Raw genomic sequence first — 20,561 nt, 5'->3', positions numbered from 1 at the left:
TTTTTCACCATGCGAAAATTACTTACATGAAAAACCCAAAGAGATATCACTCTCAAGTAGGTGTAGAAGTAAAGAGCACATGGACCCACTTCCACGTAATAACATCCGGAAGCTCCGCTCCACCGAATCCCAATATGCCATGGCAATCTCAATGATGTTGGCCGACATCAGAGAAATTAGGTGGTCGCAACCACGTATCACAACTTGTGGCCTAGCCACGTAAAATCACAGACCCTGACCCCAGCCATGTCTAACAGCCCTTCGGTGACTCAAAGGTTCTCTAGCTAGAGCTTACTTATGGACAAGGTTCACACTTAACCGAAGTGACAATCGGCCTACTCTAAAATCTCTCGGTTTGATAAAACTATTTTAAAATGTAGTTGGGTTCTCAAAAGTTTATTTCAAAATCATTGCCAAAATATTCACGTAGTAACATGATAAGATTCCTTCTAAGACTTTAAAATATAACTCTTTGCATGCGGTTGAAAGATCATTTAGCATGGTGGATATGTGTTTCAATCATGAATGCACATCACATAAATTATAACGCACATACTTGACATAAATCATATTAAAAACTTGTTTCCCAATTACAAGAACCTTTACATGTATATATATATTCAAAGTCATAACATCCATAATGTCCTAACATTTCTACCAACTCATGCTTTCCACAATTTTTCATTAAAATAAATCAACTCATATTTATATATATATTTACATAGCTATGGGAATTTTTAAAATAGACACCCCCTACTCACCTCACTATAGCGGGACACTACGTTGTTATTAATTTGGGTATGCAAATAACTAATACTACGTGCTGATCATCGGTTATCTCGTCCGACACGCCACCTTAGTGCATTTCCTCTACTTATACGCTTCCTAGGAACCATCCAAACCCAATTCACTTAATTGCATGTATACATAACAGTAATTTAACCAACAACTTTCTTACCCAAATTTTATAATAATTCCCATGCTTATACAATCATACATGATAACAATTTTTTTACCAAAGAATTCTTAAATCTTTGCAAGTATTCAACCAAACTAACAATTTTCACATTCCTTACCTTGAAATTTCAAAGCCAAACCACCAAGCTCTTCTTAGGTTCGGTTATGGGGGAGGAAAAAAGGAAGACAACTCATGAGGAGGAAGGAGAAAAGAAAAGAGCATGAAAGAAAAATGGTAAGACTTGAGGCACGGTTTTTCCTTTGGAAGTGAAGCCAAGGTTGAAGAAATGAACAAGGAAGAAAAAGTGGCGTTGAGAAGAAAGAAAAAGGATGCATAAAGTGATGGAGAATGAAGGTTCCGGGAGCTCATGGGGATAAGAAGAAAAATAGGAAAAGTTCATATAAATTGGCTGGCCAAGTGGAAAGGAAAAAGAAATAAAAGTCAAAAGAAAAAATGGAAGCTTTTCACTTAGTCAATGTGAAGTTAAGTATTCACATATTTCTTTAACTCTTCTTCTGGTTTTATTTTCTTCTAAATGATCACCAATAATCTGCTCTTGTGGATGATCTTTAACATATTTTCAGCTCTCTGGAAGATCATTGTGTTGACTTTCAGTTCTTTGCAGATTTTCTAAAAAGGGAGCTTCTGCTTCTCTTCCAAAGGAGTTTTTTCACTGTTTTTCTTGTTTTCTAGGCTCATTTCTTTCATCTGTCTCTAAAGGTCCCTTACATCAGTATCATCAATAAAAACTTTCTTTTACAAAGCATTAGTTTTATCAAAAACTACATGAATGGACTTTTTAATTGTTAAAGTTCTTTTGTTGAAAATTCTATAAGCTTTTGAGTTCAATGTATATCTTAAAAATATTACTTCATCACTCTTAGCATCAAATTTTCTAAGAAAATATTTTTTTTTGTTCAAAACAAAACATTTACAGCTAAAGCTTCTAAAATGAGTGATATTTGAAATAACTAGCTCTGATACCACTTGTTGGTATCAAAGATGTGTGCTAGAGGGGGTGAATAGCACTTTTTGAATATCACTAAAATTGACTTCTAATTGAGGGCTAGTTAAATGTCAATAATGAGAAGTTCAATACTGGATGAATAATTGATTTAAAGAAGAGTGAAATGAAAAATAAGAAAGGGTATACAATGCATAGAACTTTGTAATGGTTTGGTCTTTTTGACCTACATCAACTATCTTGATCTTTCAATCAAAGATTTTCAAACCAAATCACTATAATTAGTGAAATTCTCAAGCTCCTTCCAAGTTTTTACAATGGCTTTTCACAGGCTTAGCTATAACCTTTAACAATGATTTTTTCCAAGATTAACTAAAACCTAAGTCTAACTTTTCCTAGGCTAAGTTATAATCTATAATACCAATCAATTTAACCCAAGCTTGATTAATCCCCTAAGAGTGACATGCACACTATAAGTAACCAAGAAGTATAGATATAAAGAAGTACTTATGATCACTAACCTAATCTAAATGGTACAAGATGAAGTGCTAAACTCTATTACAAAGATTAGAGTAAAAAACAAGAAGAATTGAGAGAGTTTTTGCTATTTTTTAGCTCTTTTTGATCTTGAAAGCATCTAATCTTCTTGTTAGCCATTGAGGGTGTCTTTTATACTTGAAAAATCAACTTTGATGGATGTTGACAGCTTTAAACCGTTGAAAATAATTTAGAGTCAGTTATAGCTGTTAGTTTGTCTTCAATCATTCAAATTTAAATTTTCAAATAGAGTGCTCTTAGTTGACTAACTATACTTCTTAGTCGATTAAGTCTTCTCTGTCTTGTAATTGAATTCTCTGGTAGTGAGCTCTTAGTTGACTAACCATGCTTCTTAGTTGATTAAGTTCTCTCTGTCTTGTAATTGAAGTCTTTGGCAATGAGCTCTTAGTTGACTAACCATGCTTTTTAGTCAACTAAGTCTTCTCTGTCTATGAACCGGCCAACTTCACTTTTGAATTTTAGCTAACTAACTCCGTTGATTATCCTACTAAAAGGCTTTTGCTTTATGGCTCATTTGTAACTCCTTATTTTAGTGAGTTTTAATATTTACTTTTCAGTGATTAATTTATTACTAACATGTATTTTCAACCTGCACACTCAAGTAGTATAGTTAGACATTAATGAGTGGGAATGTTTAGTTATCATCAAAAACTAATGGAGCCAACATCTATTGGCAATGGCTTCAAATCAATCGAAATTTCGTCAATATTGTGAATGAACTCTATTAATAAAGGATGAATTTCGTTAGTAATTTTGTTAGCAATTGATGAATTCTGTCAGTAATGGATTGATTTTTTTATGTTAAATTTTGTCCTATTCATAATGAAATTATTATATGATGCTGTTATTGATAATAACAAACATATATGCATACAAAAAATATGAAAATGTAATACAAATCATAATTAATAAAAAAATCCAATGTAAACATCTAATAATAATCCAAATAAGAATCTAATACAAAACTCACTAAGGGGTTAGAGGTGGCTGCTTGCTGGTGCTATTGTGGTGGATGTGATGGACTTGATTGTTGTGATAAGGATGACTTGGAGGTGTCTGAAGGCAATAACCTTGCTACAATGGCCTTCGATAAGTTATTAATTTTCCCTATTGACATCATCAAGGTACAGATGTTACTAGCTAATTGTCGATGTTGTTACTAACTAATTGTCCATATCCCTTGGGCTCGGTTGCTAGAGGCGAAGGACGTCATGCAATGTCAAAACCATAAGCAAACTCAAGCATTGCAATTGGAGCTAGAAGTCTCGAATTAGGGACTTTGGTGCCAAATATGTAGACATGGGTCCGAGTACTATTGGGCCTCCAATGGCCTCGATCATGCCTTAGGATCAAACACCAATGAAGTTGACAGCTTCTCATCGTACTTGTGCGATAAAGCTGAAGTGTGTGATTCTTACAAATAGAGAAGCAATTAAAATTATTAGGTTATTTAATCAGTAAGTGATATATAATATATATATATATATAAACATACGTATTACTACATAGACAGACTTGTTGTCCACAAATTTTTTGGTATCCTTCTGCTACTTATAAGTGCATTCAAAGAGCTCGAAAAACGTCACTTGGCATTGTTTTCTGCTTGAACTATAATCATAAAAAGAGAATTAGAATAAGAAAACACATTTTTGCATAGTATTGCAATCGTTAACAATATAAAGAATTAAGTTATTAAAGTGAATGATTTTTGTAGTATTAAAATAAAACCATGTACCATCCTTTTCGGGTGTCAGGCGAAAAGCAAGGAATTGCTTGTATGTTTTGTAATGTTGCCATCCTTTTCTATTAGGCGATTCTACTTAGTCTTACGTGAGTGTGATTGCCACTCGGGCATGGGCCACACGTTACCAAATAGCTAGTGTGAAACCCTATACATAGATAAAAGTTAGAACTATAGCTTAATTTTGTGGGCTGGTGATTTAACATTTCTAAACGTGTTATAGTAGCATTTTAACTTGGAAATTCATATTTTTATTAATCATATAAGTATATTTTGGAGTTAAAGTTTTTTTATTAAAAAGGATTAATTTTGGACTTAAAACAAGCTTTTTGGAGTGTATTTATTGGTACATGTTCATTAAGTATTGATGGATCAACCCAGAAAACCCAAAAAATTTCAAATTGATGAAAATTTATTCATAGATGTTCCTATCTATCAATAAATTGCCAAATCTATCGGTAGATAAGCCCAATCTATCAATAAATAACATCTAAATTGGTAAAAATAGGCATTTTGGTCTTTTCAACCCTATTTTAAAGCCCTAAAACATTAAGCTTTTCCTCATTTAGTAAAAATGAGGTTTTAGCTAGAAACATAGCCACCCTCTTACTTTTATGCTCTCAACTCCATTTTTCCTTAAATCGAAGTATCTTGAAGATTTTAAGTCATCCTCAAGCTAAGTTTCCCATCTCAAGAGCTTTAGAAGGTAAATAATTGATTTTTAACTGATTAATTTCAAGTTTAGATTTATAGAAATTTTATAAAGTTGCTTAATTCAATTTAATCTTGAAATCTAGGATGCTTAAAAGGCAAGGCCTCACTCATGTTAAACTCTGACTTCATATTCAGTAACCAGGATGCTTATTGAATCTGGCCCATAAAGCTATATCAACATCATTTACCAACGAAAAGAAATATGTAGAGTGTAGATTTGAATCTTCAAGAAAATCAATTCCTCTCAAGTCTTATTATTGAACTAAAACTCTAGTCGTAAAGCATCTATAATCATTTCAACATATTAATTTTCTACTATGACTTCATTAACAACTTCGTTCTGCTCAACAACAAAATGTGTCAACATGATTAGCCGGTATGGAATGATTTACGATATGCATCTCATATTGTGTACACATCGATGAACCTTTTATGAAATAGGTGTCCCTAAACCTTTTTGGCAATAAAGAACTTGTTATTCATACACCGAGAGTAAGAACATTTGATCTTATTCTCAATCACATATCTTGGTTACAAAACGCAAATGAAATAAATTCATCTATGCCATTCACAAATTTGTTCTAAGAAATCTACATGAATTCACTTGGGAATACATCCAACTCCTACCTCTTTCCATTCTAAAAAAAATATTATAATGGACATATGATGTCGTCTGTTAGCAAATGTTAACACAAACATCAATCGAAAACAAAATCCAACATAAATACAAGAATTAATTGATTCTATAATATTATTAATTACTTAAAATAATATTATATACTATTATGAATTTAATTAATTGCTTAATTGCTTATAACACATTACATTACTAAATTAACTAAATTATTTATTCAAATTATAATCCTAAACCTAATAATTAATTTAAATATTTTTAAATTAAATAATGTTACAAATTTAATTAATTTCTTAATAACTAAAACATTTTTCAATTCAAGTAGTCAAATTATTTAATTAATTTAATGAGTGCTTAATTAATTTAAATAATTAAATAATTTTACTAAATTTATTAATTTAATTAATTGCCTAATTAATAATAGATGATTCTTTTTAATTATTTAAACTGTGTAATTAATTCCATTAAACCTTAATTAATTTAAAAATCCCAACATATTATGTTCTATTGCTAATTTAATTAATTGCTTAATTACTAATACATGATTCTTTTTAATTAGTAAAATTATGTAACTAATTCCCTCATACCTTAATTACTTAAAATAAAATAAATATTATATAGTTTTATTAATTTAATTAATTACTTAATTACTTATAACATATTACATTACTAAATTAACTAAATTATTTATTTAACTCATTACTAGCACCTCAATAATTAATTTAAATATTTTTTAAATTAGATAATATTACTAATTTAATTAATTACTTGATAACTAAAACATTTTTTCAATTCAAGTAGTCAAATTATTTAATTAATTTAATGAAACTTTAATTAATTTAAATATTTTTAAAATTAAAAAACATTACTAATTTAATTAATTGCTTAATACCTAAAATAGTTTTTCAATTCAAGTAGTTAAGTTTTTTAATTAATTTAATAAAACCTTAATTAATTTAAATACTTCTTGAATTTTACTAATTTTACTAATTTAACTAATTGCTTGTTTAACTAAATTATTTAGTTAACTCATTAACACCTTCACCAATTTAAGTATTTTTTCATTTTAGTAATATTGCTAAAATACCTAATTGCTTAATTACTAAAACTTTTTTTGCATATGATAATTAGTTAAATTATTTCATTAATTTATTAAAATCTTAATTAATATAAATAATTACTAATTTTATTATATTTACTAAATTAATTAAACCTTAAAAATACTATTGTGAAAGCTAAAGAAAGCCCACCAATGCCAACAGATTACACACATAATACTAACAAATTACATACACAATATGAACTACTAAGGAAAAATCCTCTTTTCAACAGAATACATGTCGATAACAGAATTAATACATTACCATGACATGATATTTTCATCACAATTAATGAAAATCTGAATTTCTGATTACAGCAACAACATTTTCATCACAATCAACATATAGAAAATCTGAAATGAAAATGCTAAATGTAAAAATCCCACAACAAAATTGAAGCTTACCCTCTAGGCTTCAAAACTACTACTTGTTGGTGCAAAATGGGCACCAAAATTGGTGAAATCTAACGATTGGAGCTTCAATAGAAATTAATGGCAGTAGCTCTACAAGGAGATGGAAATTGATTGACAGCCTCAAGCTATGCAGTAAGAGGAAGGGCGGAGGGGCTGGGTCAGATAGGTGAATAGCCAAAAAGGTGAAAGCGCGAATGGGTGGTGCAGTAGGATGGCCGACAAGAGGGAGGGAAGGAGAGAGATAAAAAAGAGGAAAAAAGAATTGGGAGAAATGGGAGGAAAGAAAAGTGCCTTGATAATTTTAATTAAACTCACTGACAGATTTACCTATAGAATTTTTTGTCAGTAAATTTTTTCAAAATACCAACTAAAATTCTATCGATAAATTAGTCAATAAACTTACTAACTTTTTAAGTTGAATTACTAATGAAATTGTTATCTGTAATTCAGTCGATAAACTTACCACCTTTTAAAACTAGAATACTAATCAAATTTTCTTCAGCAATTTGACAACCTTACCTATAAGGTATTCCGTCGACATGTTGGTCGGTGAATTCTGTTAGGGTCACTATTACTGACAGGTTTGTTTCGTTTGTAAACTTTGTGCCATCTGCTAAAGTTTCGCACCATCATTTTACCGACAGAATATTGACAAAATTTGTTCTATCAGTAAGTATGGTAGTCTAATTTTATCAGTTATATGTCAGCAATTACTGATGGATTTCACTAACAGAATCAATTTCATCGGTAATAGTCAATTTTTTTTAGTGTAAGCATGCAATTGAAGAGTCTTGTTCAACACATTTTTTAAATTTATCTCTTTATCGACAAAAAGGATGATTTAATTATACAAATGGGTAGTGACAATAAAAAAAGTGAGGGTTCTTCTTGTGCTCCCATATGAAAGACTTCACATGTGCCATGCAATAAGGATATGATAAATGTCTATTAGTACTCCACCAAGACAACATACCATATTTAAAAAAATTATTAATTTCCCATTAAAGTGCTACTCATAAAATAAAATTTTGCTTCCTACAAGCATCATAGGTCACAACACCATTGTTCTACAATACTTTCAACTCATTTATTGAAGGTATTAAAAAAACAACAATGTTTAGTCACAAACTTGTCTTTCCTAGGATGACCATATTAAGAAAGACATATGGTTGCTTCATGCACATTTGTGGATGTAAGTTGTACACAGTGAATATTGCTGACCATACAAAATAAGGTTTAGTAATAGATCCAAAAAAACTGAATCTCACATTGTGAGTTTCTATAGCAAAGGAGTGATGAGTGGCATGCCATGCCATTTCATGTGTTCTGTGATTTTTGTTGGCACATAAAGCCTCTGTAATCTTGGTATGAATGGAAGGTAACATAAAATCTTATACAAAAATATCTTTTTCATTCCTCCATTTTATTTATTTGATTTATATTGAAGATGCCCATAAACTAAACAACAAGACAACTCAATACTTTCTTTATAAAAAAAAACATGAAATTGAATATAAAAAAGATAATTTAAAACATACCAATAAAGTAGAAACTAAGGAAAATATAAGTAAATATGAAATCAAGGATTATTGATTAAGGTTGAAATAGGATAAAACACAATTAATTGGTATTGTTCTTTGAACAAATGTCTCAAGGGTGCAAATAACTTTCCCATAAGTAATCGCACTCTCAAACCCTAATTCAATTCATGAATTGAAACCTATCCTTTTTAATGAATTTAAGTCAAATTAAAGATCTTATTAGAAATGATAGATTTAGCTAGTCGACCAATCACACATAGACAAGAAAGATTGGTGGCAACTTTCACATTTACATTGAATGGTAAGGATCTTAGATTTGCATGTTACAATAGAGAGAATTTATCAAATGAAAATTACTAAACTAAAACAATGAAATTTGGATGTTGAAGATAAAATGTAGACCAGAAACTTGACCCACTCTTGGTATGGTGTGTGCAGCTCAATCTAGAGTTTAATTGCAGCATTTACCACTTTAATTGACTTTTCACACCAAGGCCAATATGATGGCATTAAAAAAGTAAAAAAAAACAAAAGTCGTCGAGAATGTGGTGTGTGGAATGCATGTGTTGCCTTAAGCGAATTTTATTTTTTAGATGGAAAATATGTTCTAATTGAAAAATATAAGCTCAGTTGTGCTTAGGCAACATGTGGGGGCACGTAAAAACAATTTACAAGCATCTTTGAATATGTTTAGAATTTTTTTAAAAAAATTAAAATGGTTTGAAAATGAAAAATCAAACTTCGGGGACTCATTGGCACGTGTGCATTGGTTTTCAAACAGATGGGAGTTTGTGCCACACTTTTGAGAAAGTATCACCTTCCATGATCCAAAGCAATATAACCTTCTCTAAAACTAGCTGTTGGGTCTTAAGCAACTAGTGGCGAATTTAAGATTTTGTATGAGAGGTGTTGTAACTCTATATGTTTTTTATGATAACAAAACATTTTTCATTCATTATTGTCTAACTTCACTATTTAAATGTGCAGTATATAGTTAATTCCCTTAGTAAAATTAATGTTTAAAGGCAATATCATATCATAGATAGGGTTAATCGGTTAAGGAATGGGGTTAATCGGTTAGAGCACAAGACTTGAAAAACCTCCAAGCATAAAAATCAAATTTGAAATAAGTCTGACTATTAAAGGGAGTCAAAATAGAGAAATTCAAATTCAAAAATTTTCTAATTGATTAAAGCTTGTGTTAATTGGTTAAGGCTGAAGGAAGTGGAGCTCTAATTAGTTATGGGGAAAGTTATCCAATTAAATGAAGTCTATAGAAATAGATAAGCTCGAAGATAGAGATCTCTTAATCGATTAGAGTTTCTTGTAATCGATTAATGTTGAGTACATAGTAGCAAGACAATGCAAGATAGAGAAATTGTAATCAGTTAGAAGTGCTTGTAACTAATTAGCCAAACTTTGTTTGTCCATTTGAATTTAAACACTAGAAGATAAAATAACGGCTAAAATGACATCAAAGTTGTCTCTAAAGGCTAGAATTTGTCCTTAATAGAAAAATCTGACTCCTCAAGTATAAATTGAAGCTCCAACGGTCAAAGAAGGTAGATTGAAAACGAAACGAGCCATTTTGAGCAAAAAGCTAAATATCTCTCACCAAAAACACTTGTTTCTCACTCTTATACTAGAAAAAATGTTTGATCTTGCTTGTAATCTTTCCAAATTTGTAAATATCTCTAGTTGTTCTTCTTTTTCTTTTTTTTTCTTGAGTATTTAGAGTGTAGGAAGCACTCGAAAAGTCATTATAAGGGATTAGAGCTTGGGTTACAGGCTCATCTTATAAAAGCTTGGTAGAAAATGTTAATTTCATGGATTGAGAGATCAAGATAATAGATGTAAGTCAAGAGGACCGAACTATTATAAATAGTCTTGCATTGTCCACCTTCCTTACTTGTTATTTTTTAATTTTAACAAGTTCTAAATCTTTCTTCTTGTAGCTGATTAAGAGCTCTATAAGCTCTAAAGGACTGATAAAAAAATTTTAAGTGTTATTCACCTCCCTCTAGCACTCCAAGGGGACCATTAAGGTGATCAAAGAGTAATCATACAAGGTCATGGATTGGTTCAATAATTTGATTTGGAGCAAAATATTAATCACTTTTGAAATAAAATTAAATTATAACATAAAATTTTATTAACAATTTAGATATAATTTTTTTGATTCACCAATATAAACAAACACAAAGAAAAAAAAATTAATATTATATTTTTATATCAGGCATCGTAAGTTGTGCTCAACATGCTTTCATGCTTTCAAAGTTATCAATAACTAAATCCATGTCAATATTTCTCGCAATCTTTTTCTCAATGTAAATGATAAGTGTACTAATATTAAAATTGTAAAATCTAAAGCAAATGTAATTACTAATATAAAGCAAATGTAAAAATTAAAATTGAATTGGGATTTGGGAATTAAAGAAATATCACCTGTGAATTATGATAGATTCATTTTAAATGTTAGGGATTTCAAAATTTGTGTGAGTTAAAAGGTTTTTAGTATATTTATTTAGCTTAAAGAGAAAAAAATTGTTTGATTGATTTACCAAAAAAAAGAATACGAGAAAGGGATTTCATATTTGTATGAGTTAGAAGGAAAAAATTGTTTGATTGATTATTTAAAAAAAGAGAGTAGGAGAAAGGGTGAAAATTGTGTGCAAAGGAAAAACAAGAAAAAAAAAGAGATGAACGTTTAAAAAACAAACTGAAAGGTTTCTATAAAAAAAAAAAAGAATAAGGGAAAAGAAAAAGGAAAGAAAGGTTTTAAAAAAATTGAAGGGTTTCTATCAGGGAAAAAATGAAAGAGAAAAAGGAAAACAAGGGAAAAACGAAATGAAAAATAATTTTAAAATTTGGGAAAACCATGTGCAAAGCCGAAAACTAAAAAAAAGAGATGAAGCGTTTAAAAACACCCAAAGGAAAAAAATGAAAGTTAAAAAAAAATTGAAGGGTATCTATCAAAAAAATAAATTTAAAATTTGAGCCTTGAACGGATTGAACAAATCCTTAAAATTTTGGTTTAGATAATTTACCATTATTTTAAAAAAATTTATTTAATTTATTTAGGGTGACAAAAGTATTTGTTTTAAATTTTATACACATAAAAACAAAAACATTTAAAACTGAGGGATGGTGGCCGCCACCCCTCTCCCGCCGCCACTGCAGGCAACAAATAACACAATAATATAATATCCGTTCCATAACAAACAATAGTATTCAAGCCGCCAATAATTATAATATAATAAATCCAAGCCAATAAATGAAATGTAAACATAAATAGACAGATATAGCAAATATCATTGAAAAAATAAAAAAAAAACATCAAATATATGCGAAAAAACCTTTCGATGTAAAAAAAAAATCATGGAAAAACCGATAAAATGAACTATACAAGAAATAAGCAAATTTAAACAGTTCAATATTTTAAGCTTTTTATCAAAAACTTATGATTAACAACAATTGAAATAATATAATAAAATTAACATTAAATAAAATTATCTCTCCCTTGCTCTCTCCATGGAACAAGATACTCTGTTTTCTCTCTCACAGAAAGCTCCTTGCTATATTCAGCTAAAAAAATGAGAAGAAAAACTTTTAATATCTTGCAAATTCATAGCCATTGGATGTGGCCATGTCCCGTAATCATAGGCCACTTAAAACCATGAAACCAAGTCTCTTCACGTGAGCAATTAAAATGCATCGAGTTGAAGCCATACAGCCACATGCCCAACACAAATACCAATAATGCATGACTAGTAAAGCATGTATCATACTACAATGATTTTTTATATTTTTTTAATTTAAAATTTATGTCCTAAAAGATTATTTTATTATACGTCACTGCAGGATGGAACCCATTCAAGTACTATAATGGGGAAATGTAACATAAACCAAAAGTCAATCTCTTGAACACATGAAAGAAATTAGGGTCAATTGTTGCAATTTCAAAATGTTAAGAGGAAATACTTATCCAGATACTTAATCTATTTTTTAACATTTCTTTGAACTGGATCTAAACTTACTCAAATTTTGATAATATATATTTCTCTTTCTTCATATCTCTTTTTTTTAAAAAAAAATAAATCAAGAAATTATTATATTAGTGTCAGTAATTTATTTCATATTCCAGGTGCTTATCTACTAATTAATAACACATTAATATTTTCATCCATTATAATATTTAATGCTACATAGGTGAAAAAACAATTTTAACAGTTAATGCTATTTAATCATTATGTTTTGAATACTTAAAAAAATAATATGTTTAATTTTGTAGGACAGGTTGTATTAGATGTTTGAAATATTATTATTAAAAAAAATAAATAATTGATTGATTTACACGCCCCATTCACTATGAAAGAAATAGTTGTAATCATCTATATTATATGTATAATCTAGACATTAGAAACATAAAAAATCTGGTACTCTGCACATTCAACACTCAACAGAAACGGGTTATGAGCTGTCAATTAAACTGTCTTATTCTCATTAATGAGAAGCATGTGAATCTTACAGAGCTGATAACATGTTATGTTCTTATTCCGAGGGAGGGTTTGTAAATTGTATCCACAGAAATTATCTTGTTAAGCCCAAAAGCCGAAAGGGGAAACCTCTTGCAAAAATTCAGTGAATAATATCTCAATCATGGGGTTGGTTTTGTTTGGAATTTTAAATACACTTACATCACCAAAATCCGGCCCATTTCAGTGATGTTGAATCCACAACAGATCAGGTATGGGCGTTCAGCCGTTCAGTCAACTAATTTAGCAAGCTAAAGGCATCTTATCTTTTAACAGTGTTCCTCCAATATCAGCCAATAAAGATAAGCTGACAAAATGTTGGTAGTGTCTGGTTTTCATCAGTTCTTTGGTTGATTATAGAGATTTCACATGTATCGTGCTCAAAAACGCTTAGTACAACAGTTGGGCCCATGTGATTTCTGACCCTAAAGATAAGGAGTGTTGAAGTTTTTTATAACCAATTCATCATATGATTAATGTGTATCTCAATTCTCAAGGTTTTTGGAGGACTTGCAACAGTTTAGCCACCTTTAGCTACAACATTGATGGAAACCACCCAGCCCAGAGTTGAATTTGCTCATTTCGTTTCTCTGAATCCTCTTATTGAATTTGATATGATTGAATCTTTTCCCCTTAATTGCCACACATCATTTTCATTACCAATTCCTTTACTTAGGAGTACCAACCACTTGATGTCATGAATTTTGCTTCACCTTATGTGATAGATGCGTCTCTCATTTTGGACTCGTCTGCTTCATCGCTTTGGAGGAGGATGTGTTCTTTCAAGCAAATGGCATGGGCTGCTCACATGTATCACGTTTAGATGGTCTGTCTGCGAGTAGTGAAGCTACTCTACGTTAACTTCTGGGGTTTTCTATTTGCTTATATTTGAAAACACGAGAAAAATATTACTACCATCATTGAAATTCAATTTATCAAATTCCTTGAGAATCTAAGCTAACCAAAGACTTCAATTGGACTAGTTCTCATTTAAAGTTTAAAATGAAAGTGCAGGGTTAAATTTGAAAAGTGTTTTGTGTGTCAAAAGGATTAATTATATCTGCTTTTCATATGGTTTATTCCGGCTTAATTATATATCTCTGCACGCCTGAATTGATGGAATATGTATATAGAATTGAATATTTTCTATAATCTACTCAAACTTAAACTCTATAATAATGACCATTATAAAATTCAAAGCATTGGTACTGCCTGTTTCTACATGTTGCTCTCCCTCTCCCATACCCCAATCGAGTGCTTTGAGCAAATAATATCTTTGTAGGAAAACAAGTACACAATGATTACGTTGAGAAAAGTGTTCTTTAACCTGTTTTTATAATCTATTTTGATTACTCCAAATCTGATACGAAATCCGTTGCCTGTTAATGAACGATTTGGTGGAGCCTGTTGATAAATATAGAAATCATTTATTATTGGTGAGTGTGAGAGAAGAGACTAACGAGCCAGCCGTTTCCAATTTGATGCCTAGTGGCCATTTTAAAAACGCCCGTTGCTCTTTCTTGTTTTGTGGCAGCATCATGCTTTGCTGAAATCTTTGGCGATATAAATCCTACTAACCGGCAAGAAAATCAATATTGAGTACAAGCTGTGAATTAATTTGTTTTTTAAGAGAATAATTTAGTGTTGTAATCTTGCATGTTTTCCAGGCTGCGAAATGAGCTTTTCGACCTGCAATTGTTACCCATAATTTAAGGAATGTAATCATGCAAAATTTTATTCCATCTTGAAAGCTTTCATGGATTATGATATTGATGGAAGCAAGCATTTTAATGAACTCAAGTATTTGACTTCACAGCTGATCAAGATACACTTCTTTTTTGGGTGTGAAAGTATGAAAAGTTTATAAAAGTATTGCCAACCAGTCTTGACAAATACACACATTGACATTGTGGTTTTGTTTAATTTACAAGCATCCAAATTGGATATTAATGCTGCCAAAATTATTTTGCTTGCAAGACTAATTTGCACGTTTTGACAGTTTCAAGATCGTTGAACATTACTGATTTCATTTATACTGGTCAACAGGCGGCAAAATTATTATTTATTTTTGTCTTTATCTTCATTTCCAATCTGAAAAATGAGGTTCAAAATTGAAAAGAAAAAGAAAAAAGTTACAACTAACGTGATGGATAGATTGATTATTACTACTCAAATTTCTGGTTGTTCTGGTAAATCCCCAGCTCTAGTGAAGAGATTATACCAAAAATCCATGTTAGTATCACTATCATACAGATTTGAACCATAGTCATTGACTGGTTCAAATGTTGCTAGTGGGGAGCTTGGAAAGTACTGAGGTTGAAGGTCAGAACCAACCACTTGAAAATCGCTGGCCATGCTTGAATTATCAGCCGACAATACCTCTGACCAGAAGTTCTCATCGATTTCAGAGAAATCTTCATGCTTTTCAAACTTCATGCACATGTTACTATTGTTTTCGCTTGTCGTTACTGTGGAAACCTCGCTGCTCGATTCTGGTGAGGAAACTGGCCTGCATCCGGGGCTATCAGTTACAGGGCTTAGAAAATTCACGGGTTCTTGTTCTTTTTTGATGTCTTTGGATGAATCAATGCCTTGTCGCTTGTTGTCATTGGAGCCATGGCTCTGCTTCAGCCTCTTCTTCAAGTGGGTGTGCCATACGTTTTTAATTTCATTGTCTGTTCGCCCCGGTAATCTCGCCGCGATTGCCGACCATCTGAAAAAAATCAAAGAAAAACAGAAGGAGAATCAGAATCTGCTTAGCCTATGCAGCTAACAATGTGGTGGTCTTGCTTTCCACAGTAATTTTTAAATGAATAAACGATGAAAAGACTTGTCTTTCAGTGGCACAAGGAGAAAAGATGCGTGCACTAACCAAAGTGCTAATCTTGTTTGATATTAGTATTATTATTATTTGTTTTAATGTTTGAAACGTGTTCATAATAAGCATAGCGACAATTCACAGCAAGGAATCTTCTCAGTCCCACATGTTTCTATGATTATATTTAACCAAATTGAAAATAAAAATGGTTATCAAACCAATGTGCTCTAATAGTAAGCAGCACATTCCAATATCTAAATCAAACAAATGAAAAGAACTAGAAACTATTGGAGAGGATCAATGGATATCGGATTTCACTGCTCCATACCATACCTTAATTGATCCTTCATATATCAGAATGAATTGAATCGATCCCTACCACATATTTTGGTTTTGGCTTATGGTTTGTTTAATTAAGCCAATTAAGCCGAAGGTTGAGAGAGAAATATAAGTTTCTGGGAACACAGGAATTCAATCAATACGCACCTATTACCAAGCATTTCATGTAAGTTGATTATGGTATCCTCTTCCTCCCTGGTGAAATTCCCTCGTTTGATGTCTGGCCTCAAGTAGTTTGTCCAACGAAGTCTACAACTCTTTCCACACCTCAATAAACCTGGAAAAAGGAAGAAGAGAAGAGAAGAGCAAAAGATCAAAACCAATGCTACTAAATTACACGCATTTCTAAGATTTGATGATGAGCTCGCTCGATGCACATCTTGAAACAAATGAAGATTCTTAAAATTTGATGCAATTTAATTAACGAGTAATTACCAGCTTGTTTTGGGAGTGCTCGCCAGTTGCCGTGACCGTAGAGTTTAATGTAATTGATGAGAATCTGATCTTCTTCAGGGGTCCAAGGACCTTTCTTCAACCCCATTTTCTCACAGCATGGAGCTCTCACCATCGTTCTCTCTCTCTCAAAGCTGAACAAACTGGGCTTCCGTTGTTAGCTCTGTTTGGAGATGCGAAGAACTGATAAGCTCAAAATGCTAATAGTATTTATAGGGTTATATAAATATTTACAGCATCGAGAGTTGAGACAAAAACTCCAAAAGCAAAAGCTTGGCTGTACAATTATTTTATTTCATATTTATCAACATTAAAGGCATATAGGCGCCCACAATTTCTTGGAAGTCTCCTCCCCCTTCATCTCACTCCCTTATTCAAGTGTATGGTGATGGTGATGGTGATTGTCAAGTGGTCAAATAAAACGTGGGGCATATAATTTGATTTGAATAGAATGATTTATGTTCACAAGTGCATGTTCATGCATTTCAGCTCAATTCCAATTATTCAACTTTGCATCGAGTATAGGAGTGCCTAAACATTTTGCCAGCAACTGTTTTCATTTTGTGACTTCACAAGTTCATTAGCACGCAAGTAGACTATGGTGTTTTACTTGGTCAAAACTGAACCACTCAAACCCAGTTCACTACAGTACATCTCATATTTAAAAATAGGAGGCAAATTAAAGGCAACTATATATCTTTAACTTTTCCCCTAATTCCTCTGCCTATGCTTTAATTGAACTTATCTCTTCTGTTTTGCTGTGGAGTAATATATTGTTATTGTTTTACCATTAAGAAAAAATAATCAAGAAACAAAGTTGTTGAAGATAGTAATCCCAAAATGTTTACTTGTTACTTGTAATTAGTATTATCATTTCCTAGTTCATATGAGAGTCCCGTCAGATCGGTTAGGGCTATGCATGATGATAGTTAACTATACATCTGTCATCACGTAAACGTTATTATTATGCTTGAGGGGGTACTCTAATGGTTGGAGTTTCAACTTTCAATTTGAAAATTGGAGGTTTGAATTTTGAAAAAGAGAACCCAAATTTAGGAGATAAGAAAAAGCTATCTCCCATTAATTAGTCCAAAAACCCATAAGTTTTCACATGTATAAAATGAAAAAAGAAACAAAAAATAAATAAAACCTTAATCTGCTTCCCCAAAATCCGAACATGAAATCTTTAAATTGAAGCTCCACGCTTTAACCATCAACTTTCCATTTAACATATTTTGCCATCTTTTATGTATATATGTGTGTGTGTATGTGTGTATGTATGTATGTATATTCAAATGCCTTTCTTGAATGTATGGTATCATAAGTAGATTTATTCTTCTTGTTTTTACATATAGATGATTCATATGTCTGGTTACAGATTAATACTAAACCTCTCTTTTCAAAGGTGTTACATATTGATGATTATGAGCTGTCATATATGGTGTTTAGAGAATATTTTTTGGGCTTTTACATGGTGGACAAGCATCTCTTCCATTCCTGTAATTACAAGCTCCGTCTAATTTAAAATGTAAGAATTTTCAAAAATGAAATATTAGACCTGAGTTTTACATGATCGTTGATTTATTATTTTTAATTATCATATATAACCTAAGAAATTTATTGAACTTTATTTTTTCCCAAATGAATATTCAAGAGAGGAAAATGTTTTCTTTTCTTTGTGATGCTTAATTAGAATCCATATAGCTTAAATTAGGGATATATTGGATATATAAATATAATAAGAGTCTCTCCCTCTGTTGTCAATTGGATTTAGGTTAGATGTTATTCTTAAAATTTAAGATAAAATACATTGATCTTCTCAACTTTTATTTATAATTATACATGGATCCAATAGTTTTTAAATCGTACTAAACAAATAAATGGCATTAATATCTAAAATATAAAATATCTAAAACGTCCTTATTCTTTTTGCACTCTTTTCCTTTCTTTCAGGTCGGTCGGTGATACTTCTTGACCCCAGCCAGCCACCTCAGGAGAGCACTAGATCGGTACTCCTTATTGCTCTCCTGGTGGAGCACCAGATCGGTGCTCCTTATAGGAGCACTCTGGTTGGGTTTAACGCTCTCCAACTAGATCCAATTGCAAGGTGGCCGGTTGGTGAGAGGTAGGGTAGAGTATTTTTTTTTGAAAAATTATAGTTTGATAATTTTTAAAATTAATAAACGATAAATTTGTCTTTCAATATTATCAATGCCATCAAATTAACAACAACATTAAGGATGGATTAACGGCTGCTATCTAGTGAAAGGGATTCTTTTGAGGCAGACTGTATATTTTAAAAATTAATAAAATTGTGTGAAATTATGACTAAAACTTAAAGGTGTTAGTGCATTTTATCCTAAAATTTAACATGTTATCAAAATACAAACTATCCCATTCATTGGTTCTTTTTTTGATTCGTACCATGTGATAGGTAAATTGATTATATCTTGAACATATAAATATAACAAGAGTCTCTCCACTCGTCATCAATTGATTTTAGATTGAATATTGATTTAAAAAATTCAACAAATTGTATTTTGTTTTGAATGAATTTGGTGTATATAAACAAAAGAGAACACTTGAATACTTAGTTAATTGGTTGATGTATAATTCTCCTGTCTAAAGAATAAAAATCGAATCTTCCTTCTTGCATTTAAAAAAAATAAAAGTGAAAAACAATATTGGCATATCAATAATGCGGAAACTTGAAGGTCAAGAAAAGCAGCTAGGGCTGTTATCGTGCCTGGGACAAACATGTTACTTTATAAATGTTTTTTACAGCTAATCAAAATTCTTTCTGAAATCGTATGAGATAATAAAAATAAGTCGAAGGCAAGAGACTTGGGTCATATAATACAGTTTAGCAGTTGACTACTCTTACCCTACATCAATTAAGTGTGCCAAAATGTAATAAAATCTGTAAAGCTGACATTTAACATAGCCACATGTCATATTAAGTCACTTAATTGGAAAATTGCTTTATTTGATTAAGAGGTAAATTATCCATCTCATTCAAAATTTTTAAACAAAAAATCCGTAAACAAAGTTATCGAAATAAATTAAGACTCTTGGTTGATATTTTTTGCTATTTGTTATAATCTTTCTTTTTTTACATAATAAATAGAAAGTAAAAAGCAAGAAGTTAAAAAAAGGAATAGAAAAAAAACCTATCAAACTTAAACTAGGGTATGTTTGATAATTCAATTTAAAAAATTACTTCATGGAAGATATTCAATAAAAAAGTGTTAAAAATTAATCTTAAGTAGTTAAAAGTTAATTAATGTATTAACTCAATTTTATTTAAAGAAACGGTTATTATTTAATTACATTAATCTTATGTTCTATTTTTTTTCCTTTTGCACAAAAGTTTAATAAAATATCTAATCAACATTTAATTTTTAATAGCGTACCTTACATTTTATATCATAAATTCAATACTTAAGATTTCAGAAAAATTCAGAACTTAATTTTTCTGTGTTGAATTTTTAAGTTTATCAAACAACACTTTAGTTTTATTTCAGATATATTCTAATTAATTATGAAAGAATTTAAAAAATTACCACAAACTATGTGACATTTATATTTAGTAACATGAATTTTATGCAGTGTTCCAAGGTATTGCAAAATGTAACACACATCTCGGCTTCAAATGTAGTTTGTAACACCTTTTGTAGTATAAGATCTTTTATGATGCAAAAAGTGATTGCAATTTTATGTTTACTATTGGTATTGGTGGGAAATTAGTGTGGTTTCTAATATCCTATTGCACCATAATATCATAATTATATGC

General features: G+C 30.7%; 1 protein-coding gene across 1 annotated transcript; it reads right to left on the bottom strand.

The window, feature by feature from the left end:
• Positions 1–15,290: 15,290 nt before the first annotated feature.
• On the bottom strand, positions 15,291–17,033 carry MYB14 (myb domain protein 14). Its single transcript, XM_021424212.2, has 3 exons — positions 16,751–17,033; positions 16,463–16,592; positions 15,291–15,871 (listed from the first exon to the last, which is right to left on the bottom strand). The coding sequence occupies exons 1-3, from the start codon at positions 16,881–16,883 to the stop codon at positions 15,328–15,330; spliced, it is 807 nt and encodes a 268-aa protein (XP_021279887.1). The 5' UTR covers positions 16,884–17,033; the 3' UTR covers positions 15,291–15,327.
• Positions 17,034–20,561: the final 3,528 nt, after the last annotated feature.

Source organism: Theobroma umbraticum, unplaced genomic scaffold, assembly GCF_002168275.2.
Source record: "Theobroma umbraticum cultivar Fairchild unplaced genomic scaffold, ASM216827v3 scaffold_4.1, whole genome shotgun sequence".
Taxonomy (NCBI): domain Eukaryota; kingdom Viridiplantae; phylum Streptophyta; class Magnoliopsida; order Malvales; family Malvaceae; genus Theobroma; species Theobroma umbraticum.
This window is presented reverse-complemented; position numbering and strand designations above follow the sequence as displayed.